Raw genomic sequence first — 26502 nt, forward strand, 5'->3', positions numbered from 1 at the left:
TCCGTCCCCCAACCCCCCCAGCTCCCTTCAACCTGACTCATCATCCTGTGCCCCCTTGGATAAGTGCTCTGTTTCCCGGCCTCCCCCAGTTGGGGGGGGGGGCGGGGCAGAGCACCACTCTTTTTCTCCAGGCCTCCCCAAATCAGGCTGGTGAGGGTGTTCAGAGGCGGCAGCTAAGCCCACTTGCCCACAGTGGGAGGCGAGAGCGAGCCCCATTTGCTGGGGCAGGAGATGAGACCCAGAGAGGGCAGGGGTCTTGGGCACAGTCACAGCCAGCGAGCGGGGCCAAGGGTTTGTCCCAGGTCTGTGCGGCTCTAGGGTTCGTGCTGCCAGCATGAGGAGGTGGGCAGGCAGCGGCTGATGTGGGAGCCTCGGCCCTCGAGGTGCGGGGTGAGTGATTGGGGGTACAGAGGAGGCCAGAGAGCCGTGACGCCCAGTGGTACATTTGGCCTTCAGGGCTGGGTCTGTCAGGGAGGGGCCCGGGGGAGGGCCCCCAGCTGCTCTGGCCCTATAACTTGGGCAGTGCCCGATGTGGGCAGACGGTAGGGCAGGGGTACCCCCCCCAGAGATAGGGGTCCCTGGTCGACCTAAGACAGTGGCCCATCCACGCGTGCCCACAGGCCCACAGCTCAGAGGGGTAAATAATTGAAGGGCAGGTCACACGAACCTGCCCGCGTCACGGGATGCCTTCCGCCGGGTCTGGTTACGCCCCAGATCGCATTCTGACATCCCTGGCTGGTGAATAATTAAGCTGCCACCTCCTCCCTGGCCACCACCACCGGCAGGCCCTCCGTCTCCAGGTCCCACTCTACAGCTTTCTTTGCTCCCTCAAAGCGGTGGGCACTGTAAGCGACCGACCCCCCGCGCTCCCGGCCCCACCAGCACCTCTGGCCTCCTGCCCAGCACCCGACTTGCAGCCCACTCCATGGCCCCCGAGATGGACCAGGTCTATAGGTCCACCATGGCCATCTACAAGGTGAGCGAGCGTGTGGCCCAGGCCCCAGGCCCGAGTGCCCCTTCCCAGGGCTCGACGGTCCGGCCGGCTCTGGAGGACAGAGGGTGAGCATGACCGCAGCATGGTCTGGAAAGGAAGACCCAGAGTCAGGCTGGGTTATGGTCACAGGGGTGGGAATCCCTGGGGGCAGTTAGCCACCCCAGCCCCAACCTGAGGCTCCCAGGGCAGAGGTTTGTCCATAGTCACCCAGTGAGTGACAGACCCGCCGAGATGGCACACCTAGACGCTGGACCAAGGCGGGACGGGGCCCAGGGTGGCGAGAGGTGGGAGCAAGTGGGGCCCCAAAGAGCCACCTGGCCCAGGACCAGAGAGTCCCTCTCTGTGTGTCTCTCTCTGTCTTCCTGTCTCTGTCCATCTCTCCTTTCTGAGCCCCTCACTCAAATTTTCTACTTCACACCAGAGGGATTGCCGCTGTCCCCATAGACTTTTATTGGGCGCCTCCTTTGTGCAGGACCCTTTCACATGTAAGCCTCACAACACCCTGCCTCTAGGATAGAAAATAATCACCCCAAAGGAGAGATGAGAAAGCCAAGGCCAGCATGGTTCCACAGCTTGTTCAAGGTCTCTGAACATCCCCGAGAGGCTTCTGCAATTTGAACCAAGACCCAAGTCTTAAGTCCATGCGCAAGGCCCTCTGCACCCCGAGGGTACCCTCCAGCTGGCCGTGGCCTGAGGTGGCCCATGACCCAGCCACAGGCTCGCTGACAAGGGGCTCTTCTCTGAGGAAGGCAAGATCTGCCCTTGCCCCTGGGGTGACTGTCGGCCACCCGTGTGTCCAGCCAGGCAAGGCCTGGACCCAGCGCAGGGTTGAGCCACACCCAGCTGGGGGCCACAGCAGACCACGAGCTTCCTCCCAGTGGGAGGAGGAGAACCTTCCAGGTGCATTGTCTTGGGAGCAGGTTCCTGCCAGGGCAGGTATGTGAGCAGAAGCTGGCCTGGAACAGGGATTCGGGGAGATGGCCTCCAGGCCCCTGCAGCAGAGTCAGGATGCGGGGTGACTCCACGCTTCTAGGCGGCCTCCTCTCTGGGGCTGGACGGGATCCCTGCACCTGAGGCCCGGTAACTTACCTCTGCCCGTCGACCTTTCTTCCTCTCCCTCTCCCAATCTTCGCCCTGGCTCCCGTCGGCCTGGGGCTCCCAGAGCATCATGGAGCAGTTTAACCCCGCCCTGCAGAACCTGGTGTACCTTGGAAACAATTACCTGAGGGCCTTCCATGGTAAGTGGCCGGCCCGGGGCCCCCAGCCCCTCAGCCTCCACTGTCCCCATGCACCTGTCCCTCCATGCAGTCACCTGCACCCCCCCCCATCGTCTGCACCACACACCAGACACCCCACTCAGGCTCACGTCTCCACACTCCCGTCCAGCACCCTCACCTGCGCACACCCACACCCTCCTCTGCCCGCTTCTTAGATGCCCCCTGGATGCTCCCAGAGATGCGGTGCCCGGTCCTGGCGGCCTCCACGGCCCCAACGGCACACACTTCTGTATGTCACCCTGATCCTGCCCCATGAGCCCACTGCTGGGCCCAGGCCCACCTCGGCAAGCCCGGCTTTGCACCACAGCTGTGTGTCCTCACTCTGCCCAGTGCCCCCTACCCCCTGCCAACAGCTGAACCTCACCCACGGTGCCCGCACAAACAGCTACCCTTCCCCCATTTCCCAACAACCCCCACTCCACCAAGGCGATCACACCACCAGGGCTTGCAACCATCTGTGCCAAGGACAAGCCAGGGACACACCCGGAGCTGAGAGCCACCCAAGCCCTCCCTGCCTTTCAGGACTTTGGAGTCAAAGCCTGCTTTCCCCGACCCCAGCTCCCCCAGCCCACTCGCACCCCACACCCCTACACCTGCGCATCACACCACACCTGCCCACACCCTCCCTGCGGGTACACATGGCTGCCTGCGCCCCCACCCATGACAGACACACGCTGAGTCTGGGTGCGGGGTACAGCTGCCCTGGGCCCTGCTCCACACCCGCTTCCCCCTCTGGCCAGTACCCCGCGTCCACACACACCGCCCGGGACACCCCTCCGTCTCCCAGATGCCTCTGCCAGTTCCCACAGTGTCCCCTCCGCGCACCCTCTCCGGACAGGAGGGGTCTCCAGAGGGCGGGGGCAGATGGAGGAGGGGGCTGGGGCTACACACGTCCCCTGTCCCCACGCAGCTCTGTCCAAGGCGGCTGAGGTGTACTTCAACGCCATCCAGAAGATCGGAGAGCAGGCCCTCCAAAGCTCCACCTCGCAGATTCTGGGTGAGGCGCTCCCCCTTCCACCATATCCCCCAATCTTTCTTGGACCTGCAGGGGCTCTCCTCCTGGCCCTGCATCTGCCCCAGGCCGCCTCCTGCGGCCCAGGGCCCTCTGTCTCCCTGGTGCCGTCACTCAGGGGCCTGCTTGGCTCACCAGCCTGGGATCCCAGAGAGGGTTCCTTTCCTGTTCTCACCATTCCTGGAAACCCCACCAAGCCACAGGCCTTGCAGCCCATGACAAGCCCAGAGCCCAGAGCCCAGACTCTTGTTCTGGAGCCCAAGCCCCTCCCCGCCACTCCCTACAGGGCTATTCCAGGGCCCGGACAAGCACGGCCTTCCTCCCAGCGCCATATGGGAAATCCTTGGACTTTGGCCCCCAAATCCCGTCTCAGGCAGCCCGCTGCGGCAGCTTCTAGCAGGAGGAGGGTGGGTGGGGCGGGCTGCCCCCGCTGAAGGCGGCTCTCCCTCCGTGCCTCCAGGGGAGATCCTGGTGCAGATGTCGAACACCCAGCGGCACTTGAACTCTGACCTGGAGGTGGTGGTAAGTACCGCGGCCCTGAGGCGTCACTCCGGAGAGCGGGCTGCTTTCCAGGAAAGACCGGGGCCCAACCCTCCACAGCCTTTCTCAGGGAGGGCTCCCTGCGGCCCTTAGTGACACACAAGCATGGGCTGCGCCTGCCAGGCTGTGCAGGGCGTGTGCACCTGCCATAGCTTGTTCAAGCTTCCGGCAACCCCAGGAGGCAGCCGCCACTTCTGTCTCCGTTCTACAGACCAGGAAACTGAGTCTTGGAGATCGAGTCCCTTGCTCCCAATTCCAGAGCGAGTGGAGGAACTAGGGAGAGAAAGGACCGCTGCCCAGGTGCACGCGGCCAGGCCCTGCTCCTCTCTGGCTCCCCAACCCCTCCCTCCAAGCTCCCAGGGAGCAGCCAGCCACTGAACCTTGTCACATCCATGAGAAAACCCCACAGAATTAAACCCAGTCTCCCCAGTGAGGGATCCCAGGCGCTGCTGATCCAGCAGCCTCCGTGTGGCACCCCCAGTCACAGCCCAGCCCCGAGAAGAGCTGCCCTCTGCAGACACGGCCTGGTGCTCCTACCACTGGGCTGTCTTCATGCTGTTCTCTCAGCCTAGAAGCAGCCCCAGCCTTGCTGGCCAGCACCTTACCAGGCCTCCCTTGACCCCGGGCAAGCTCATTACTTCTTCTAGACTCCAGCGGATGCTTCTATGCATTCTTAGCACACGGTAGTTAAGAAAGCCAGCTCTGCAGCCAGAGCACCTGGGTTCACAGCCCAGCGCCACCTGCCACGGGCTTGTGACCTTGAACAAGGCTCTCTGTACTTTGGCTTATCTGTCTGTACAATGAAGACAATCATAACTACTGGCAGGACTCTTGGGAGGACCAGGTGAATTCATAAGGGTAAACTAGTTGCTCTCCATACATCTTCATGGTGATACCAGGCAGCAGGATCTACCGGCCTGTCTCTATCCCTGCCAAGACTGGGAGCCCTGCGAGGGCTGGGGTGGGGCCTGGCACCGAGCAGGGCTTCCCTGACTCTGGATGGAAAGAGCAAGATTTGAAGAGAGTGGGGGCTGGCCACGTGGGGAGATGAGAAGAAGTCCCCAGGGGGCACGGTGGGCAGAAGTGAGCCAAGGATGGGGAGCTGGGGCAGAGCATGAGAGGGCCTGGTGGTGACGGGTCTTGAAAAGCTCAGGTGGAAAGGACAGCTCATTGTGACAGCACGTGGCTCTCAAACGTGTGTGGGGGGAACCCTTGGAAGTCAGGGTGCACTTTGGGGGACACCAGAAAATACTCAGCAGTTTGGCTACCATGCCAAAATAGGGAACAATTTCAGGAGCAGAAAACGTGCATCCACCTGCCCAGGATAAAACCCTGGTCCGGGGCCCATCTCTGGGACACCTGCAGGCTTAGGGCTCAACCGTGCCCTGTGCTGGGGCTCAGGAGGGGAGTCAGGAGCGCAGCTTGTGCTGGTGGCCTGTGGCTTCCCATCCTCGGGCCCGCCTGGGCTGGATGGGACGAGTGTCATCCAGGCCCTCTCTGTAAGGAGAGCTGCCGTCCCTGGGCACCAGTGTCTTGGCTGTGACAACCAGGCAGGGCCCTTGGCCAGAACCATACCAGACCCAGCGCAGCTGATGCTGCCTTCCCCGGGGGCTCCTTCACCCGACAGCCATCTACAGCTGGGTGCTGGGTGCCGTTGCAGGCCGGCCGGGGGGCGGGGGGCATGGACAGCAGACAAAACCCTTGCCCGCCCCAAGGGTGGGGCCAGACAAAACCCAAGACCAACAAGTGAGTATATATGCAACAGGATAGATGCAAAATGTGCTCCGGAGGAAAACAGAGCCGGGAAGGCGCAGAGTGAGTGTTGGTGGGCTGCAATTTTTAAACAGATATCCAGGAAAACAGCCCGAGGAAAGGGACCCTGAGAGAGGCCTAGAGGAGGGGAGGGTGTCAACCAGGGAGACGCGTGTGGGAGGGGCGTTCTGGGCAGAGGCGACAGCTCCCAAGGGCTAGCAGAGGCGTGTGTGAAGGAGATGGTCGGCCACGACAAGAGCCCCGTCCTGTGGCCTCGCTGGGGCTCTAGCCACTCTGAGTGTGCGAAGCCAAAAAGCTACAGGATCTGACTTTTCTTAATTGTAAACGAAAACACAGACAGGGAACATCTCAGTGAGCATATTAGAGCTTAAGGAATCATTTTAAGGTAAACTGCCATCCAGGTCAAGAACTGTGCTGCCTCCCAGGGAGCCCCTCCCTGCACCCCCTGTCAAAATCACAGCCCCTCCTTCCCCGCCTCCCTCCAAAAGTGACCGGGGATCCGACACTTCCTTGTGCTCCTTTGTAGCTGATCAGTGGGGCATACATCCCTAGACACTAGAGTTTGGTTGTGCTCTGTTTCTTTTTTTCAAATATGGCTTTGAGTTTCTCAGTCAACTGGTTCCCCTCCATCCCTTTCTTTCCCTTACGACTTGTCTGTTGAAGGCCCTGGGGCCCTATGACTGGTTTTCCTACAATCTGGAAATTGCTGATCTCACATTCCTGGCGTAGTTCAGCTTGTTCCTCTGTCCTCTGGATGCAGGGGCTCGATCAGACCCAGGTTCTATCCCTCTGGCAAGACCACAGAGAGCACTGGATTCTAGCAGGAGCCACGTCACGTCTGAAGCCACATGATATTAACAGCCATGGGGGCTCAGTGTGTCCAGATCCGTTCCCACATTGGGAGTTAACAGCTCTTCTGATGCTCTCTTACCCATTAACTGGGAGACGCTGCTCCTTACCTACTCTTTGTTACCCGTGGCACGTTTTGTGTGGGAAAAGCAGGATCAAGGTTTACTCACTCCCTTTCCTCATTAGCTTTTAAGAGCATGAGCTCGCTCCTTGTCATCCTCCGAAAGTGACCCGTTAGCGGTATTGTTTTCCTCGCACCATTACTGTAGTATTTTTTTTTAAAGATTTTATTTATTTATTTGAGAGAGAGAGAATGAGAGATAGAGAGCATGAGAGGGAAGAGAGTCAGAGGGAGAAGCAGACTCCCCGCTGAGCAGGGAGCCTGAAGTGGGACTCGATCCCGGGACTCCAGGATCATGACCTGAGCTGAAGGCAGTCGCCTAACCAACTGAGCCACCCAGGCGCCCTACTGTAGTATTTTTTAGTATCATCGGTATTTGTAGATTTAAACACATTTGATGTATTTCAGTCCTTTGCAATTTTATTGTCTTTAGCCCAAGTTGAAAATGTCCCCCGCTTTGGCCAATAGAAGCTTCCTCAGTCTGGCTCCTGAGTCTCTTGGGCACGACCCTAGTAGTATTGACAGCTTTCTGGCTGTCTTGCTCCTCTTATGGGTCACATGGCGTCTCCTTTGTTCCTGGTCCTCATCAAGAATCCTGATTCTCGAGGATACAGGGAATGAAAGCATTCAGACATCCCGGTCGTCTTCTGCCATTGGAACGTTGAATGTTGCTGCTGAAAAGTCTGATGATCTGTTTTTTCCCATCACAAATCACTTGCTTTCTCAGCCTGGATGCCCGAAAGATTTTTTTCTTTTTTTCTTTTTCTTCAGTCTAGTAATTTTTCTAGACATGTCTTGGTGTTAATCAGTCTGGGTCAAAATTCCCAGTCCCATGGTGTACTTTTACAATAAGTAGTTTTAAATCCTTTTTTTTTTTTTTTTTAATTTCAGGACAGTTATCTTGAATCACAGTTTTTAGAACGTTTTTGTTCTCTGTCTTTGCATTTCTTCTTCAGGAACTCCTATTATCTGTATGTTAGATCTCCGCAGCTTATCTTCAACATCTGTCCCTCTTGGCTGTTTTTACTTTTTTCTTCCTTTCTTCCCCCCACACGCTTCCAGATGTTATGATTTAATACCTGGGCCAAGAATGGAGCCCATTATAGAAGTCCTATCATGGATGTATCTATATATACAATAATAGATAAAAATATATTCTCATATATATTGTGGATATTATATACTAAATATATAATATCAGCTTGAAATTCACTCCTTTAAAATATACAATTTAGACGTTTTTAATGTAGTCACAGAGCTTTGAACCCATCCCCACTATCTAATGTTAGAACATTTTCATCACCCGCTTCCCCAAAACACTGTCCCCATTAACGTTCGCTCTCGTTTCTTTGTTTCTTTTCATTAAAAAAAGTTTCCCTCCTCTTTGGCAACCCACTCTCTGATTTCTGTCTCTGGAGGTTGCTTGTTCTAGGACTTCATATGACAGGAATTGTACATATGTGTTCCACTGCAACCTGCCTCATTCACCCGGCGTACTGTCGGTAAGATGGCTTTCATGCTGTCACAGGCATCGAAGCCTTGTCCTGTCTGATTACTTACTATTCCCCTGAAGGAATCTACCACAATTTGTTTATCTCTTTTTCTGCTGATGATCATTTGGGTTGTTTCCTGTTTGGGATTACCATGACTAGGGCTGCTGTGAACATTCTTGCACAAGTCTTTTGTGGATGTATGTTTTCATTCCTCTTGGGCAAATACCTGGGAGCAAAATTTGTGGGTCACAGGACTGACATATATTTGGCTTTATACGAAACCACCAAAGAGCTCTCCAAAGCTGCTGTGCTAGCCACATCCCCGCTAGCAATGTGTAAAGGCTGCTGCTGCTCATCATGCTTGCCAACCTTCGATGTTGTCTTTGTTATTTTAGCCATTCTGGAAGGTACGGAATGGTACCTCATTGTGGTTTCATTTTGCGTATGCCAATGACTAAAGACTTTTAATGGGCTTTCTGGACATTTGCGTATCTTCTCTCTTGAGGTGTTTGTTTAGTACTTTGCCCATTTATTGCCTATACGTATTGTTGACTTATAGGAGTTCTTTATATAGTCAAGATATGAGCCCTTTATCAGATATATGCAGGGTGCATGTTTTTTTCTCCCCCCAACGTGTTGCTTGTCTATTCATTTTCTAAATAGTGTCTTTGATGAGCAGAACTTTTACATTTTTAGGAAGCCCAATTTGGCTATTTTATTGTTTTCATTTTACAAAAGGCAGAATCTGTTTAAACTCAGTAAACTACCTTACAATTCATGGGACTAATGCTATGGCAACAACAAACACCTGCCTCTGCTAATTTGACAATTTTAAAAAGTGGTTTGTGTTTGTAGCCTATTTAAGAAATCTTTGCCCACCGCCATGGCAAAGATACTCTAAGTTTTCTTGTAGAAGCTCTATGTTCTGGACTTTACATTTATTTCTATGATCTATCTTAAATTTGTTTTTGTGTATGAAGTGACATAGAATCAGGGTTTCTTTCCCCCTGTATAGACATTCAGTTGTTCTAGCACCGTTTCAAAAAGGCTTTGCTTTCCCCATTGAACTGACTTGGTGTCTTTGTCGAAATGTGATTTGTTGTATATGTGTGGGTCTATTGCTGAGCTCTCTACCCTGTTCCATTGATATATTTGTCTATCTTTATACCAATACTGCAACTCTATTCATTGCTGTGGCTTTATAGTGAGTCTTAAAAATCAAATAGTCTAGGGGTGCCTGGGTGGCTCAGTAGGTTGAGCATCTGCCTTCAGCTCAGGTCATGATCCAAGGGTCTTGGGTTCAAGTCCTGCATCGGGCTCCTTGCTCAGTGGGGAGCCTGCTTCTCCCTCTGCCTGCTGCTCCCCCTTCCTGTACTCTCTCTCTCTCTCTGTCAAATAAATAAAATCTGGTAAAAAATCAAATAGTCTAAGAATTTTGTTCTTTCTCAAAATTATTTTGCACATTCAAGATCCTTTGCTTTTCTATATGTAGAATCATCTTGTCAGTTCCATTAAGAAAACCTGCTGGAATTTGGACAGGGATTGCATTAATCTATAAATTAATGGCCATCATAGGGGCACCTGGCTGGCTCAGTCAGTAGAGCACGCAACTCTTGATCTCAGGGTCATGAGTTCAAGCCCCACACTGGGAGTGGAACCTGCTTTAAAAATATATATAAATTCATGGTCATCTTAACAATATTGAGTCTTCTGATCGATGAATATGGTATACCTCTCCGTTTATTCATTTCTCATAGCAAGCCCTTGTCATTTTCAGGGTGGCGGTCTTGCACATCTCTTTTGTTAGATTTGTTCCTAGGTATCTGGCTTTTTTAGCTATTATAATCGGAATTTTAAAATTTCATCCTCCAAGTTGTTCATTGTTTGACTTATATTTTAGTAGGATCACTCTGGCTCCTGTACTAAGAATAAAATATTAGCAGCGGAGGGCAAAAGCAGAGCAGGAAGACCAGTTTAGAGGCTATGGCAATAATCTAGGGGAGGGTTGAAATCGCTTGGGAAAGTGGCAGCAGTGATAGTGTTGAGAAGAAATCAGACTGAATGTAAAGCCAATAAGATTTTCTGATGGAGTGGATGTAAGTTGCAAAAGAAAAGGGAAAATCAAACTATCTCCAAGGTTTTGTCCTAATCAACTGGAAAGGTGTAGTTGCCATTAGCTGAGGTGGGAAATACTGAGTGTGGAACATTTCAGGTGGAGGTCAGAGATTAGGGACTTAGTTTTAGACATGGTAAGTTTGAGACGCTTATTAGAAAACCAACTGGAGGTGTGGACATCAGTTGTATGTATGAGGCTAGAGTTTGGGGTCAAGGTCTAGGCTGGGTTGTTTGTCTGGGAGTCCTGAGCATATGGACGGATGAGCTCATGGAGGGAGTGGGTGTCAGAAGGGAAAGGAAGAGGCCCTGGGGGATCAGGAGGTGAGGGAGAATCGGCAAATGACAGAGAAGAGGCAGCGAGGATGGTGGGGTAGGGAGTGCCAGGAAAACCAGGAGAGGGTGGTAGGCTGGAAGCCAAGGGAGGAAGGTGTTTCAGGGGGAGAGAATGGTCAACTGTGCTGAATGATGACCACAGGATGTGTCAGATGAGTCCTGAGAGCTGGCTTTGTGATGTGGAGTGTCAGTGATTTCAACAAGAACATTCTTATTGGTGTGGTGGGGCACAGCCTGACTGGAGGGGGTTCAAGAGCAAACTGGAATACAGGAGTGGGGTCAGCCCACAGGGACAATTCTTCCGGGGCCAGGGGGGTGGGGTTCCTGTATAGGCAGCAAAAGGATTTCTTGCGAGTTACTGGAATAACTCAACACATAGAGGTTACAGTGTGTGTTTTCCATGGTGGGTCTGCTCTCAGCTTCTGTATTGAGGGGCTCACAGGACCCGCTCATGAAGTATATGCTGGGAGAGGGGTTGCAGGGGAGGGCAGTCTCTGTTCTGACCTGCTGGGAATTCCTCAGTCTGCCTGGGGTTCATGACTTCTGTGTTTCAGAAGCCACCTGTTAATAGATAGTCCTATAGTCCTATGGTTCCGCCATAGCAAGAGCTCAAAGTTCACATCAGTTATCAACCCCTTAATAGATTGATTTCTTCCGGAGCTTAATGGAGACTTTCCATTAACCCAGTGGTGCCTGAGCCCCATCTAATTGGTGATCACAGCCAAGCCATGGCAATGGGAACAATTACAATCCAGCGGTCCCATTCTAACACATATCCACAGGGTGACTCAATTCATACCTGACTGGAAGCAGAAGGAGTGACATCTGATACGTGGAAGGTGACTTGCTCATAAGCCATGTCTCCTAAGCGAGAGTGGAATAGGGCAACCAGAATTAGGGGAAGGGAAAAGCCCCCAGCTTGTCTGCTGCACTGACGGCAAGAACCCTTTAATCTGTATTTTAAGAACATTTTAAAAGAGCTCCTGTGCCCAGGCCTCCCTGAGGAGAGTGCTCCCAGCCGCCCAGGGCTCTCAGCTGGGGGCAGGCTGCACCACCTCCCTTGCCCATCTTTGTGACAGCCCCACATCCCCCTGCATTGTCTCAGCACGCCAGCTCTGCAGGAATTCAGGTGGAGCTGGTGTGCCCATTCTGTGGGATTTTGTGCATTTTAGATATTCTCCGTAGCCTTCGGTGTGGTTCAAGTTTGTCTCCAGGTACCACTCATCATCTTTATGAGTGCTTGGTTACAAAGTTGCCTGGCTTTTGCAGGTTGGCTCCAACTCTGTATCTCCTATAAGCCCTGTTGTTTATTTTGGGCGATTTTGCAGGATACGGGGATTTTCGAGAACACATATTTGGTGTTCAAGCAGAAACCTTGGACTATCTTTTCAGTGGGAAGCAGGGCCAGGGGAGGGGTGAGTGAGGTGCCCCAGGGACCGCCCTGGGAGATCCCACAGGTGCAGGCTGGGAAGGCTCACTTCCTTATTTCCGGGATCCAGTTGACAAGGCAGATATGTGGTCTTGACACCGTTCATAACACTGACCCCCTTACAAACACACACACACACACACACACACACACACACACCCAGCAGCCACAACTCAGGATTCAAGGCATGGCCTGGCCTGAGGGGGCCACACTCAAGGCCCCTAAGACCAGCAGTTACCAGGGTTTGAGAAACAATTACGGGAGAAAAACATAAAATTTGCAACTTTTATAATTGGTTTTCCCTGAATACTGGAAGAAGATTACCAGCATTCTCCTTCTGGGCAATGCCCTAGCCCAAGGGGCAGAACTCCCCAAGCACAGCATGGGGACCCCTGCAGCAGCATGCCTAGCAGCATCCGCTGAAGTTTCTTGAGCAGGGGCTGCTGAGGGGCAAGGAGGTGCAGACAAAGGAGGCTGAGCAGAGGTCCCCTGCAGGATGGGGTACACTCCTCTCTGCTCCCTGTGAACCCGAGGGCAAAGCGGGCAGCTGAAGGGTTTAGATCTGATGTCCCCACAACACACAGTGACCCAGGGAATGCTGATGGGGGTGGCCAGGGGAAGGTGCCAGGTGAGCACCATGGCTCACAGAATCAAAGCTCTTCGGGCTTGCGAGGCTGGAGCTTCAAGAGCATCTGGCCAAGACCTTCCTGTTACAGATGGGGAAACTGAGACCCAGAGAGGGGCAGCAACTTGTCCAAAGTTATAGAGCAAACTGGAGGCAGAACCAGAATTATTAGGACATAACTCTTCTGAGCCTGAGCCCAGCAGCCTTCCCCCGCCTCCTGGTCCCCCAGGTGGTCAGCTGCCTCCATCCCACCTGTCGTGGAAACCAGCCACCCCTCAACAGCTAAGACCTCAACAGCTGTGAGCGCTTTCACTGGGTCAGGCCCTGCCCACGGTGCTGGGGACACAGATGGCCAGATGAGGCTCCTGCCCACAGCAGCTTGCTCTTCCTACAAAGGGGCTATGACCAGGGGCCCAGCAAGAAATTCTGTCCTATGGCTGGAGGAACGGAAAGTAAACGAACAAATGTATATACATTCCAGACACAAAATGGGAGAACAGTGGATTCTGCTGGGGAAGTCAGGGAGACTTCCCAGTAGAGGGGGCAGGGAAGTTGGTACTCAAAGTCTGGTAGGAAATTCTAGGCAGAGGGAATGGCATAATCAATGTACAGCCTGGGAGTAAGACCCAGAAGACACTGATACATTTATGGAGGGGGTGTGGCCAGGCAGCTTCTGCACTACCTGTTTGCATACGGAACCATTTAATCTTCCCTCCAACCAGGTGCTTATATTATGACCATTTTCTCCGACAATTGGGCAGGTGTCTGGTGTGTTAGGAACTCGGTGGGCTGTATTGGACTGCGCAGTGCAAGGGATGCCAGGGCCTGGGGATGATTAGGGCCACTCTGATCACCCCCACCCTGTGCTCCACACAGGTGCAGACATTCCATGGAGATCTGCTACAGCACATGGAGAAGAACACGAAGCTGGACATGCAGTTCATCAAAGTAAGTGTGGCCCCCCGCCTTGGCACCCCAGCCCATCACCGCAAGACGGCCTCTCCCCGTTTGACGGAAGAGCACACCAAGGCCTGCGCTGGGCATTGACTGGCTCCAGGCTGTCCATGTTCCGAGCTGAGCCCCCCGGGGCCCTGTTCAGTGCTCTGACCTGTGGACCTGGAGTATTGGGCTCTTTGACATGGGGGTCTCCCCCCTCTCCCCACCCTCCCCAAGGACAGCCGCCAGCACTATGAGATGGAGTACCACCACCGAGCCGCCAACCTGGAGAAGTGCATGTCTGAGCTGTGGCGCATGGAACGCAAGAGGGACAAGAATGTTCGGGAGATGAAGGTGCAAGAGCTGGGGGCAAAACCAGGCTCTGGGGGGACCCCCTGACACCCTCCTGAGCTCCCACGCCCAGCACCGGCCCAACTCCAGGAGGGCCGCCTGCCCCACTCTCTGTAGTGAGCAGAGCGAGGGAGGTCAGCAGGCCCGTGGTGGGTGGGCACCCCTGGCCCTCAGGCCCACCTCAGTGCCGCTCCTAGCGTGGTCACTGCCCGGCCTTCCTTCTATTTCATGGAGAAAACCTAAGGCCGTCAGCCATGCTGCTCCTGGTCGCGGTAGCCAAGGTGTAATTCCCCAGCAGCCCCGCTTTCCTCCACTCCCTCCTGCCCTGGCAGTGCTCCCCTGCCCCTGGCCGGGGCCAGCCCTCCTCCCAAGCTCAGGGCCCCATCCCTGGCCTCTGCCTCCAAGACTTCTATCTCCTTTCCTGTCTCCTCTTCTGGCTCCTTTACTAAGCTCTTATCTCTCCTCTTCAGAATCTACCCTCCCAAGTAGGGACTTAAATCAACTCATCACATTTCCTTAAACCCATCTCCCTGGGCCCCGCCTCCGTGCCCGGCCCCGTGCCTGGGGCTGGGGGCAGAGCAATGGCTGAGACTCCAGCCCTGCCTGTGCGAAGGGCCCCAGCTGGACAGACACAGAGCCCAGGCTCAGGAGGATGAGGATGCCCATGAGAGGTGGGCCCGGGAGCTCTGCTGAGCTGGGTGCTCAGGGGAGGACCTCAGGGAGGAGACGGCTGATTCAGGAAGGACAGGAGGCTTCAGACAGCTGGTACTTGGGGAGGGTGGGATGAGGCATCCACTCGCTGCCTCCAGCCAGAACCCGCTTCTCCCACAGGAGAGTGTGAACCGGCTACACGCACAGATGCAGGCCTTTGTGTCTGAGAGTCAGCGGGCAGCTGAACTGGAAGAGAAGCGGCGCTATCGTTTCCTGGCCGAGAAGCACCTGCTGCTTTCCAACACGTTCCTGCAGTTTTTTGGCCGGGTGAGCTGGGGCTGGGGGACAGGTTACAGGGCCTTCCTAGGGTCTGTGCTTTCTGTGAGCTGGCTGCCCACAGGGATTTCCCTCCCTTCGCCCATTTCCTTCTAGCCTTCCTCTCTGTAGTTATTTATTGTTTACTCTCCCCATCTATTTCTTTGGTTGTTTCTGTGTTTATTTGTATCATCAGATACTCCTTCATGATTTTGTTTATTCTCACATTCATTCACCAATTCATGCCTTTATTCACTCATGTATGAACCATTTATTCTTTCATTCCTGCTTGCACATACTCACCACTTGCAAATTCATCAATTCATAGGTTTATTTAGTTATTGCCTATTACTTTTATCATATTGTTTAAATCCTCTGTACTCTTGCTCTGTTCCATCTGCTAGACCAATCGGATTCTTTCATTTCTCATTGGCTTTCTAGCAGATTGTGCTTTCTGTATTTAACTGCCATGTTGTTTAGTGCTGTTGGGTTTACAACTATCATACCTTCTCTGTAAATGTTGCCATTTATGTATTTCATATCTCATAATCCAGCTTGATGCTTCTCATTTCACTTTGTCTGAAATTAAAAGTACCCTCCTTTCTCTTCTGTGAACTCTTTGTTTTAAGGTTTTATTTATTTATTTTTAAAAGATTTTATTTATTTATTGGACAGAGAGATAGAGAGAGAGCACATGTAGGCAGAGCAGCAGGCAGAGGGAGAGAGAGAAGCAGGCTCTCCACTGAGCAGGGAGCCCGATGCGGGGCTCCATCCCAGGACCCCGGGATCATGACCTGAGCCGAAGGCAGACACTCAACCGACTAAGCCACCCAGGCGCCCCAAAGTTTTATTTAAGTAATCTCTGCACCCAAGATAGGGCTTGAATTCATGATCCTGAGATCAAGAGTTGCACACTCTTCTTACTGAGCCAGAAGGCACCCCTTTATCTCTTTGTTTTATGTGTGTTTTCTGTCACTAACATAGAGCTCAGTTTTGACTTTGGACCAGTCTGACAGCTTACGTCTTCAAATAGAGCAATTCAGCTCACTCCCAGTTAACCCAACACCTGATATACCTGTTGTATTTTACTTGGTCATTTCCTCTTTTTCTCCCATGCTTGCTTTTGCCACTTTGGTGGTGTTACTATGGATCCCCCGTTCCCCTTTATTAATTTGCAAATCCTACTGTTCTTTTCATCTCTATTCATGATAACCTCACTTTGTGACCCTCCTGATAACATATATTCATCTCTTATATTTTCCAAAATATACTGACACCCCCCCCGACACTACTCCGTCCATTGCAGCCCCCCACCCCTTAAGATGAGACCTGGAGAAGGATTTTGCTGCCCTCCCTGGCACTCTAAAATGTGGCCTTACTCCTTCCCTTTGCCTTCCCAATCCCCAGCTCTTGGTTTTGCAAAAAAACTTCAGGACTTTTAGTTCTAGACTCTCACAAGTCATTACTTTGCAGCATGATCCTTCTATTTCGAGAAACTTCACTTAGATCATGTATATTCCCACTGCCTGGTGCACGGTCACTTGCACTGATATTTCATTACACACGTGATCAGATATGCTGATACCACTGTTTTCACTCCTTTTCATTTCCTGCTGTCTTGAGGCTTCTGTCTTGATTAATTGAATGTCTTCTGCAGATGTGTCACCTGAATCCATGCATATGTGCAAACGTCTCACTTTGACCTTGAGTACTGAGTGGCATGTCGGCTGGTTGAAGGACTCCAGAGCTGTAGGTTTTTTCTCCTGTGGTCCAAGAGGACATTCCCCTGTTTCCTGGTGCTCTGTCTTGTGGATGCAGAAGTCGGGTGCCAGTCTGTCTTCTTTCTCTCTTAAGTAACTGGCTCTTCCTCTGGATGCTTGGAGATTTTCTTGGTGTCCCTGGGACTCAGGAATTTGTCCAGGCACCCCTAGATGAGTGGCTGCTGGTGCTCCTCACTCTGTGGGCTCAGGTCTTTCTTCAGGTCAGGGGAGCCATTTGCTCTTCCGTTTCTCTATTATCACTCTGCCACCATTCCTTCTCGTTCTAGAACTCCACATCTATGACCTCCCCCCTCACCAACGCTGTTTCATTTGTTCTTGTTCTGTAGTTTGAGATACTCCCTCGACCCACCCCTTGACCTGTCAGGCCTGATTGTGTCCTCAACAGGACTGTTCTCTCTTCTAGTTCATCTGTTCCATCTTCAATCGTAAAATTGTGCTTTGTCTGGGTAAGAAGGTCTTTGGTATGCAGCACATGCTCCTATCAAGATCTTGTCAAGCTTGTCAGCCCCTTCTCTCAACTGCCCGCGTAGTCTGCTCGGTTCTCCTCCCTCACCGCTGGGTCCTCTCAGGTGCCTTGTTTCTTTCCTTTGCCTCCTCATAGTCCTGTTCCCACTCGGGGTTGAGTTGAACCGCAAGGCCTCAGGCAGTGGTATTGGCAAACGTGGGAGGATTCGGGGAGTGGAGCAATCTTTACCCCGGTGGGACCCCCTTCTAACCCAGGTCTTCCTGCGGCAAGGATTGGCTCTCACCTCCGCCTCAGGGATAGGGATCAATTTAGCCTACTCATGCGGAGAACCACTGCGGACATGGCTGCCAGGGAAGGTTGTGCAGACTGAGCACTGCACAAGGGAACCTGGTTGAGAGTAGGGGCTGTGTTCTACTCTTCAGGCTGAACACACTGGTGCAGACTGTGTTTTCCTGGAGAAAGGAACGTCTCTTTCTTTGCATAAAGAGTCCATCCTCTCACCAAATGTGGTGGCATCTGCAGAAGGAGGGGCCAAGGACACTGGGACATCATTTTTCCATCATTCTCTCCTAAAGTGATGACCTTGTCCCTGCATTTTTCCAATGTCATCTGTTCCTTCATTCATATATTTAATAAATATGCTTTGAGTCCAGATGGCATGTCAGGCTCTGCTCAATGTCATATCTGAGACAGAGCGGGCCATGGACCCCCCCACCCAGCTGGCCAGCCTCTTTTTCCTGATGCCCCTGACGCGGCTCCCCCGCCCCTCTCCCAGCCTCCTTGCTCTGCCCAGTAGTTTCTGTTTCTTTGCATTCTTGTTCAGTTTCCATTTCTCTTTCTTTGTATTCTTCCCAGCCACTGTGCTCTGGCTGCAAACCTAGCAAGCGATTTCGCTTCTCTGGGTCTCATTTTCTTACCTGGCAAAAGAGGGTAATAATCCCCATCTCGCAAGGTTGACGCAGTGGTGGAACCTCATATCAGGGAACCCAGTGGAGTTAGGTTCTCCTGCCCCTACTCTCTCCCCTCCAGTGCAGCAAACAAAGGCTACCCTTCAGGAGATCTGTCTGCTTGCAGTCAGCTGCCTCCAACAGCCCCCAGCAGACTCCTGCCTCCCCACCTCAGCCAAGCCCCGTCCCAAGTCTCTGAACCCAGGGACCCTCTGGTGCTGAGCAGCGGTGGGAGACATGGCTGGACGCAGTGACTGATCTTGGCTCCAGCTGATATCTTTCCGCTGTCCCACAACAGCCGGCCCCCGGCTCGGGGCTCAGCTTTCTCCTCCTGCCCCTCCTCTCTCCCACAGGCTGATGCTCCTGGGAGGAACTGCTTGTTCTTCTTTGAAATAGTTGTATTGCGATACAGTTCGCACAGCATGCAATTCATCCATTTAAAGTGCACAATTCAGTGGAATCTCGTACATTCACAAACTCGTGCACCCATTGCCACAATCAAGTTTAGAACATTTGCATTACCCCTAAAAACCCCAGCACCCCTTGATGGTCATTCCCTAACCCTCCCCCATTTCCCACCACACCCCCCCACTCGGTCTAGGCCACCACGGATCTATTTTCTGTCTCTAGACAGAGTTGTGCCTCTTCTGGACATTTCATATAAATGGAATCATACAATATGTGGTCCTTTGTGACTGGCTTCTCCCATGAAGCATCGTGTGGGTAGATTCATCAATGTGGGGGCACATATCTGTCCTTCGTTCCTTGTTACTGCCAAATACTATTCCGTTGTCTGGAGAGACCACATTTTATTTATCCATTCATCAGTTGATGCACTTCTGGGTTGTTTCTACTTTGCGGCTATTATAAATAATGCTCCTATGGATATATGTAGAAGTTTCTGTGTGGACATATGCTTTCATTCCTCATGGCTATATGGGAGTGGCCCTGCTGAGAATAGGGTAACTCTATGTTTAACTGTTTAAGGAACTTCCAGACTGTTTTCCAAAGTGGCTGCACCATTTCACGGTCCCACCAGCAGTGTATGAGCTTTGCAATGTCTCTGCATCCTTGCCAGCACTTGTTATTGTCAGTCCTCTTGATCCTAGCCAAGCTAGTGGGTGTGAAGTGGTATCTCATTATGGTTTTGATTTGCATTTCCCTGATGGCTAGTGAAACTGAATATCTTTCCCGGTCCTTGTTGGCCATGTAAGTACCTTCTTTGGCAGGAAGCTCCTTTCTGCTTGTGTCCTGAACGGTTAACCTCCAACGTTAAGGGGACAGCTGACCCCTTCACTGACTGCCTCCTGCTGAGTGATTGCCCCTCAGGAGGGGGCCGTGGATTGAATGAGCCAGACTTCCCGTAGGTATGGAGAGGGGTGGGGACAGGTATCATGTTGTCTGACCCAGCTGGAGTTTAGGACACACAAGATCAAACTCCTAAGGTAGTCAAGCATAAATATTTACCCATTACTATATCTATAAAGAGAATGCACAAGATTTGGAACAAGATTTAAAGAACGATGAGGGCTGGGCACAGCAAGGGATCACTCTCACGTGCCTTGCATACCCAATCCCGGCTGAGTCCGAGTCTGGTCATTAACATGCCTCTCTGCTCACCTCGCCCTCAGCTTCTCTAGGTTTATTGTACTTGTGCAAGTCTATCTCCAGAATAAATTCCTAGGAATGGAATTGGCGAGCCCAAGGATGTAGGCATTGACTGTCCCAGTTTACCCTTCTGCCGGCCGTGTAGATTACATTCTCCTTGACAATTGCGTGAGAGCAAACTTTTCGATGTTTGCTAATCAGCAAGGTAAAACTGGTATCTCCGTGTGGTTTTATTTTATACTTGTCTTATAAACGAGACAGATCTTTTCATGGTTCCAAGCCACTGGATGGCCTTTACTAGGACATGTCAGCCTCTTCCCCTCCATTTTTCTTATTCATTTCTGGGAGCTCTTTATATGTTACTGAAATTAGCCCTTTCTTGGTGATGAGTTGCAAATATTTTCTGTTTGTCATTTATCATTTGATGTTGCTTATTGTTTTGCCATGTTTAAAATTTTTTTTAGTCAAATTTTTCGGCCTTTTCTAGTCTATGGGGTCTATAGCATACTTAGAATGACTCTTCTGCTCCATAAATGTTTTTAAGACTTCTCCCATGGTCTCCTTATGGTTTTGAAAGCCTGCACAGTGTTTCTTCCTAACCACAGGTGAAACCACCTGGAGGCAGGGCTGAGGGAAGCCAGTAAAGTTGGGTGCTTTCCAGGCTGGGACTTGGTGGTGTGGCCTTCATTCCCAGAACCCCCTAGGACCCTGGCAGGTGCTTTCCACTGAATGTTCTCAAACTGGACAAAAACCCTTTTAAAAATATGGTATGCAGAACCTTATGTCCTTCCTTTGCATGCTGCTTTTTTTTTTTTTTAAGATGTTATTTATTTGACAGAGAGAGACACAGTGAGAGAGGGAACACAAGCAGGCGGAGTGGGAGAGGGAGAAGCAGGCTTCCCGCTGAGCAGGAAGCCCGATGTGGGGCTCGATCCCAGGACCCTGGGATCATGACCTGAGCCGAAGGCAGACGCTCAACGACTGAGCCACCCAGGCGCCCCCGCATACTGCTTCTGCAGCAAGCACATGAAGACCTTTGGAGTTTGGGCTTTGTGCTGCTTTGCTAATTAGTTATGCAAGGCAACAGAGGGGGTGTCCACCTAGTGACCAACAGGACTAGTTGCTCCTGTGACTTGAGTTGCTTTGGTTTTGCTGTCTAAGATCTCTATGAGGTTTTCAGCAGCTGGGCCAGACTGAAGGGAGGAATCATGGAAAGGTGCCGTCACAAGGACAACTTGCTTACTATCTCTAGGAATGATCTAGCCCTGGGAGGGGCAATCCCTGCAGGATTGGCAAAGGCCCAGGATGTCAAAACATCATCAAATACAGAAAATTAAAAACACCATTCCTGCACACAGCTGGTCTGACATTTAAAGCCCTCCCACCCCCAAGCTGTTATGGACTGTGTGGTCAATGGCTGAGTTTCCTGTCCTTGAAAGTATCCAGAGTTAGATGCCCATGTACCAGGGACACTAGGGATGCTTATGTAGACTAAAAGGAATAGACTGGAAAAACTGTATTTGAAAGGCCTCTTTTAGGAAATGACTCAAACTGGCTTACCCAGAAAAGGTACTTATCGCTTTAGTTACTACGAAGTTCAAGGGTTTCAGGTATAGCTGGATCCAGGAGCACACACGTCATCAGAAATTTGCCATTTTCCCTTAGTTGTAGCTTCCTGTGTTGGCTTCACTCTATTTAGCAAAGCCCATGAAGTGAAACAATATATTTTTCCAGATTGTTCCAGGATAAGTACTGGAATTGGGTTCTTTGGTCACAGTTTCTGGGGAAGTGCCATCCCTGAGTCCATGACCGTAACTAGGAGGATGGAGCAACCTGAGTGGCCAGGCCCGCCTTCTACCCCTACCGCTGTACTGGGCAGTGGGAGAGCCTGGCCAAAGCACACAGACTGAGAGAAGGGGCAGGAGAAGCACCTCAAGGAAAACTGAGGGGCCTTCTTCGACAAAAGAGGGAGAGGGTTAGACTGTGGGCAAGTCCAAAGTGGCACCACAGTGGTCTCTGGCTCCTTCCAGCTAGAAAATCGGGTCATCCTCCACTTCCGCGGCCCGAGTTCCCAGGTCTAGGGTGTCGCTTTTGAGGTCCCAGGACCGGGGGAGGGCGGGCGCCTGCTTGGATCTGGCTGACGCCTGTGTCCCCACGCGGCCAGGCCCGGGGCATGCTCCAGAACCGCGTGCTGCTGTGGAAGGAGCAGTCGGAGGCCAGCCGCAGCCCGTCGCGCGCCCACTCCCCGGGCCTGCTGGGCCCCGTGCTGGGGCCGCCCTACCCCTCGGGCCGCCTGACGCCCACCCGCCTGGACATGGTGAGGCCCTGGGCGCCCCCGCCGGCCCCCGCACCCTCCGCGGCGCCCTGGGGCCTGCGGCCCTCCGCCCGGAGCCCCCCGCCCCGCAGGCTCCCAGTCTACGCGGCGCCCCCGGGCCTGCCCTTCCGCCCCGGCGCGGCCTGGGCGCCCCCGCGGTGGCGGGGCCGCCGGCCCGAGAACCCCTACGCCGACGGCCCGGACTGGGGGTGGGGGCTGGACTAGGGCGCCGCGGCGCCCCCCTCCCCGCCCCACCCTCCCCTGCCCGTCTGCCCTCGCAGCCCCAGAGGCCCCTGGCGGAGTTCAGCTCCCCCCGCAGCCGGCACGGCTCCGAGCCCGGCGAGGCGAGGTCCGCGTCGCAGCTGGAACCAGACCGCCGGTCGCTGCCCCGGACGCCGTCCACCTGTGAGTGCAGAGGGAGGCCCCCGGGGGGGGGGGGGGACCCGGGGGCCCGGGAAGAGGCCCGGAGGGGGCGCTGCAGCAGGAGGGGTCGAGGGGGCAGCCGCCAGGGCCAGCTGCCCACCCACGCGCCGCTGCGCTCTCCCGGCCCCGCAGCCTCGCTCTACGCCGGCGGCAGCCCGCGCTCGCGCTCCAACTCCTTCGGCGAGCGCCCGGGCGGCGGGGGCGCCCGCAGAGTCCGCGCCCTCGTCTCGCACTCGGAGGGCGCCAACCACACGCTGCTGCGCTTCTCGGCCGGGGACGTCCTGGAGGTGCTGGTGCCCGAGGCCCAGAACGGCTGGCTCTACGGCAAGCTGGAGGGCTCATGCGCGTGAGTGGGAGCCCTGGGGCCCGGGGTGCAAGGAGGCCCCGGAGGCCCCGACCGAGACTGGTGCCCCACCCCCCCACTCCGGGGCTCAGACAAGTCTCCCCCCACCATACACACACACACACACACACACACACACGCACACACACGCGCGCACACACACACGCCCTGTACCGGTCCTCATCCAGCCAGCGGGGGTAGTTAGAGGACAGGGCCGTGGCCCCCGGGAGGAATGGGAAGGTTCTGTCACTTGTGCGGACACTGCGGGAACCCTACTGCTTGGGCGCTTACTGCGTGCCCCGCACCGAGGGAGGAGCAGCTTCCCCCGGACCCTGAGAGTCAGCGGGGCTCTCTGATGGAGGAGATGGACCTGGAGGTGGGCTCCCCCAGGCCAGGCCCACGGGCCATGCAGGGACCTCACAGGCTGAGCTGCAGTCACGGGTGCAGGGAAGATCCTTCGAGATTGCAAACTGGGGTCGGTTTTGACACCAGGAGTGGAGGCCCGAGGTGGGGAAGTACATTGTGGTCACTGCAAGGCTGGTGGAGGGCAGGGGTTGGCAGCCAAAAAAGGGGAGTGTGCAAAGATCACTCTTTGTGCCAAAGAAAAAGGGGGAGGTGGGAGCTTGTTGGAGCCAGCCAGTGACCCCCACAGGGCTTTTGGGCCAGAGACTGCCTCTCCCCCAGCCCCAGCCCTCTGGAGGTGGCAATAATGAGCCTCCAGGCAGGCGAAGACCCCAAGAGCAGGGGTACCTGGGGTCACAGGACCCAGAGCCCTGGGGCGGACAGAAGCAGCGGGGCAGAGCAGGGAGGGGCACTGGGTTGGTAGTCAGGCACCCTGGGCTCCGTGCGCCTTCCTCTGGGCTCGTACATTTGCCTGTGGTCCTCAGCCCCTGCCCTGTCCCCTTCCCAGTCACCCTCGTCGTCATCCATTTGTGCGTCTGCCAATCGGCCGGGCTGGGAGCCTCTGGGGAGCAGCAACTGTGTCTGGCTCTCTGTGGGCCCTCATGTGGTGGGTGCTCGGCGAGTAGGGAATGAAGCGGGTCACCACATGTCCTTGGACACAGCGCTTTCCTGCTTGGACTTCCAGTGCCTCTTAAGGCGACCCAGCCCCTGGCAGGACATGAGACTGGCTGGCTGGACTTGAATGTTGAGAAAGATCTCCTCAAGGGATTAAATGAGTTAGTCTGGGCAGGGCCCTCCGAGAGAGGCCTGGCACACAGCACTGCTCAGTAACTGCTCTCGGGAGTGGGATTTTGGCCACTGTTGTTGGGCCTTTTGCTTATGGGACCCTCTGCCTGCACCCCGCAGGAGCGGCTGGTTCCCCGAGGCCTATGTGAAGCCTTTGGAGGAGGTGCCTGTGAGCCCCATGTGCCCCTTGAGCCCAGTGACCTCCATGAACCCAATGAGCCCTATGAATGAGTTACCTTCCAGGTATCTGGGTGGTCGGAAGTGGGGCAGGGGTGGGGACATCTGTGAGTTGCATTCCTGAGTGGGCCTAGCCTCCTTCAGCCCCTGGAGGAAGGGGACCCCCCCCCACATGAGAAAGTCATTGTGTCCATCCCTCTGCCTCCTCTTGGGGCTGCCTTCAAGCCTGTGTGGCCTCCTTTCACCTGGGTACAAGGGAGGAGGCTGTAGGACGCTCAGGAGCCCAGCAAGATGGGATGCGGTGCAGTAGGGGCCTGACGCCTGACCCCCTTCCCGTGCATCCCTCCTCTGGACTCAGATCCTACCCGCTCCGGGGCAGCCACAGCCTTGACGACCTCCTGGGCCGGCCGGCCAACTCTACAGCACCGTCAGAGTACTGGGACGGCCAGTCCCGCTCCCGAGCCCCGAGCCGCGTCCCGAGCCGCGCCCCCAGCCCCGCACCTACACCTTTGCCTGACAGCCGCCAAAGCAGCATGGGCAGCCCGGGGGTGGCCAGTGACGTCAAGGTGAGCCCCCCCGCCCCCGAACACACACACAACCTGTCCTCAACCCTGGGCTCATCCCATGGGCCCGGAGACTGGAGATGAAGTAACCCTCCCTGCTTGGCCGCTGGCTGGCTGGCAGGGGGCCTCCCCATCCCAGCCTCAGTTTGCCCATCTGCAGGGGACGTGTGGGATGGACTTCAGAATCTGGGGAGGGGGAAAGCCTTCCTCTCAGGGCCTGGAGCCCCCGTTGTCCTGCTGGGAGCACTGGAAAAGGCCTGTCCCTCCCACCTCCCAGGAGACGCAAGACCAGGATCCTGGGTCAGAGCCGGGGCCGGGGCCGGCTGGGCAGGACCGGGGCGAGGAGTGGGGCGCAAGGAGAGCGGCTGGGGCCCGGGGGATGGTACTCTGGCCCACGGGCTTCTCACGTCTGAAACCTGCAGAATTCTGGGCTTCGGAACACCCGGGCCTTATTTCCCAGAAGCCTGGTGCTGCCGGGGCCACTGGTCCGGGTCCTCTGCCTTCCTGGAATGGGGAGTAGCAGAGGCAGGGGTGCCCCTTTCCCCCTAAACCTGGCCCTTCCTCCACCCCCACTGCAGAAACTTATGTCCTGGGAGCCGCACCCTCCAGAGCTCTTCCCTCGGTGAGTCCTAGGGCGGGGGTCGGAGTGGACGGGGCTCAGAGGAGGGCTGTGGGGGGAGATGAGGCAGGGGTGGGTGGAGGTGGCCAGTGGGGGCAGGAGGTAGGGGTGAGCCCTGGCTCAGGTGCCCAGCCACTTCGCCTGGACCCAGAGCCAGCTGAGGACCTGGGCCCCTTTCACCCTGACCTCTCCCCTCGCAGGGGCACAAACCCCTTTGCCACGGTAAAGCTGCGTCCCACCATCACCAACGACCGCTCGGCACCCCTCATCCGCTGAGGTGCCTTCCTCCGGCACGGGTCTGAGGTCGTCCCCCCACAACTGCCCAGGGGCTGCCCAGAGCTGGCGGTGGCCGCAGCAGCAGTGGATCCGCGAAGCCGGGGTCCGGATACTGGGGGGGGGCTGCCCTGCCCCAAATGCGCTGCCCGCAGCTTGAGCAGCTCCAAGGGGACTGGCCTGGGGTCTGGGCCCTTCAAAATAAAGGAGGCAGAATTGGGGGACAGGACCATTTCTTCTTCCTCCAAGGGCCCCAGGACTCTCCCTGGGGGCCTGCCTCATGCGTCCCAACGCCCTTCCCCTTCTCTGCCCCAGCAGGGAGGAGCCCCTGCGCACCCTCCAGTCCACCCCGCATATGTCCTCCTGTTTAACTTTTGTAAACGGTGAGAAATAAAGCAAGTGGACACAGCCGCAGGACTGGTGGTGTCTGATTTGGGGGACAGGGTTGGGGGGGTTGGGGCTGGAGGCCTCCCGCTGGACAGTGGGGTCCAGGAGGTCCTGTAGGTCACTCCCTGGCTCCTGCACAGCCCCTCACAGCCCTCATTTTAAGCAGATCTTTAGGTCTGCCCTGAAGCCCTCAGGCTGTATCCACCCACCTCTGGCCCAGTCTCTCTGCTGCTCTTGGTTTCCCAGGAAGTGGGCGGGGGGGGGGAGGGGCTCCCCAGAGGGGGAGGGGTGGCAGTGGCCAAGGTCTGGGACCACCAGCAAGTCACCCTCCGGCAGCCCGGGACACAGTACCCTTTGTTCTGCCCCCCCACCCCCCGTCAGTCCCAGGCTCTCCGACCTGGATTAGCCTGATCTTGGATCCCCTCCTGGAATGTGGCCTGGGGGTGGGGGGCAGGCGAGGCACTGAGGTGAGTAGGGCTGGTGGGGTCTCTCCAGGGCAGGGCAATGCCCCCGACGCCACTAGGACTCCCCTCTCCCCCAGAGTCGGGCTCTGTGTGTCCTCTGCCCAGTGGAGGGGCCTCCTTACCTCTCTAGCTCTG

At 54.8% G+C, this 26502-nt stretch overlaps 1 protein-coding gene across 2 annotated transcripts; it reads left to right on the forward strand.

Moving 5' to 3' along the window:
• Nucleotides 1-71: 71 nt before the first annotated feature.
• BAIAP2L2 (BAR/IMD domain containing adaptor protein 2 like 2) lies at nucleotides 72-25920 on the forward strand. Of its 2 annotated transcripts, XM_027593821.2 has the most exons (14): nucleotides 72-976; nucleotides 2157-2232; nucleotides 3182-3268; nucleotides 3744-3805; nucleotides 13438-13509; nucleotides 13735-13851; nucleotides 14680-14826; nucleotides 21781-21933; nucleotides 22212-22335; nucleotides 22486-22699; nucleotides 24005-24127; nucleotides 24420-24627; nucleotides 25203-25246; nucleotides 25444-25920. In XM_027593821.2, the coding sequence occupies exons 1-14, from the start codon at nucleotides 926-928 to the stop codon at nucleotides 25517-25519; spliced, it is 1554 nt and encodes a 517-aa protein (XP_027449622.1). In that variant the 5' UTR covers nucleotides 72-925; the 3' UTR covers nucleotides 25520-25920. The 2 variants fall into 2 exon arrangements, with proteins under 2 accessions (XP_027449622.1, XP_027449623.1); XM_027593822.2 differs by lacking the exon at nucleotides 24005-24127.
• Nucleotides 25921-26502: the final 582 nt, after the last annotated feature.

Source organism: Zalophus californianus, chromosome 9 (assembly GCF_009762305.2).
Source record: "Zalophus californianus isolate mZalCal1 chromosome 9, mZalCal1.pri.v2, whole genome shotgun sequence".
Classification (NCBI taxonomy): domain Eukaryota; kingdom Metazoa; phylum Chordata; class Mammalia; order Carnivora; family Otariidae; genus Zalophus; species Zalophus californianus.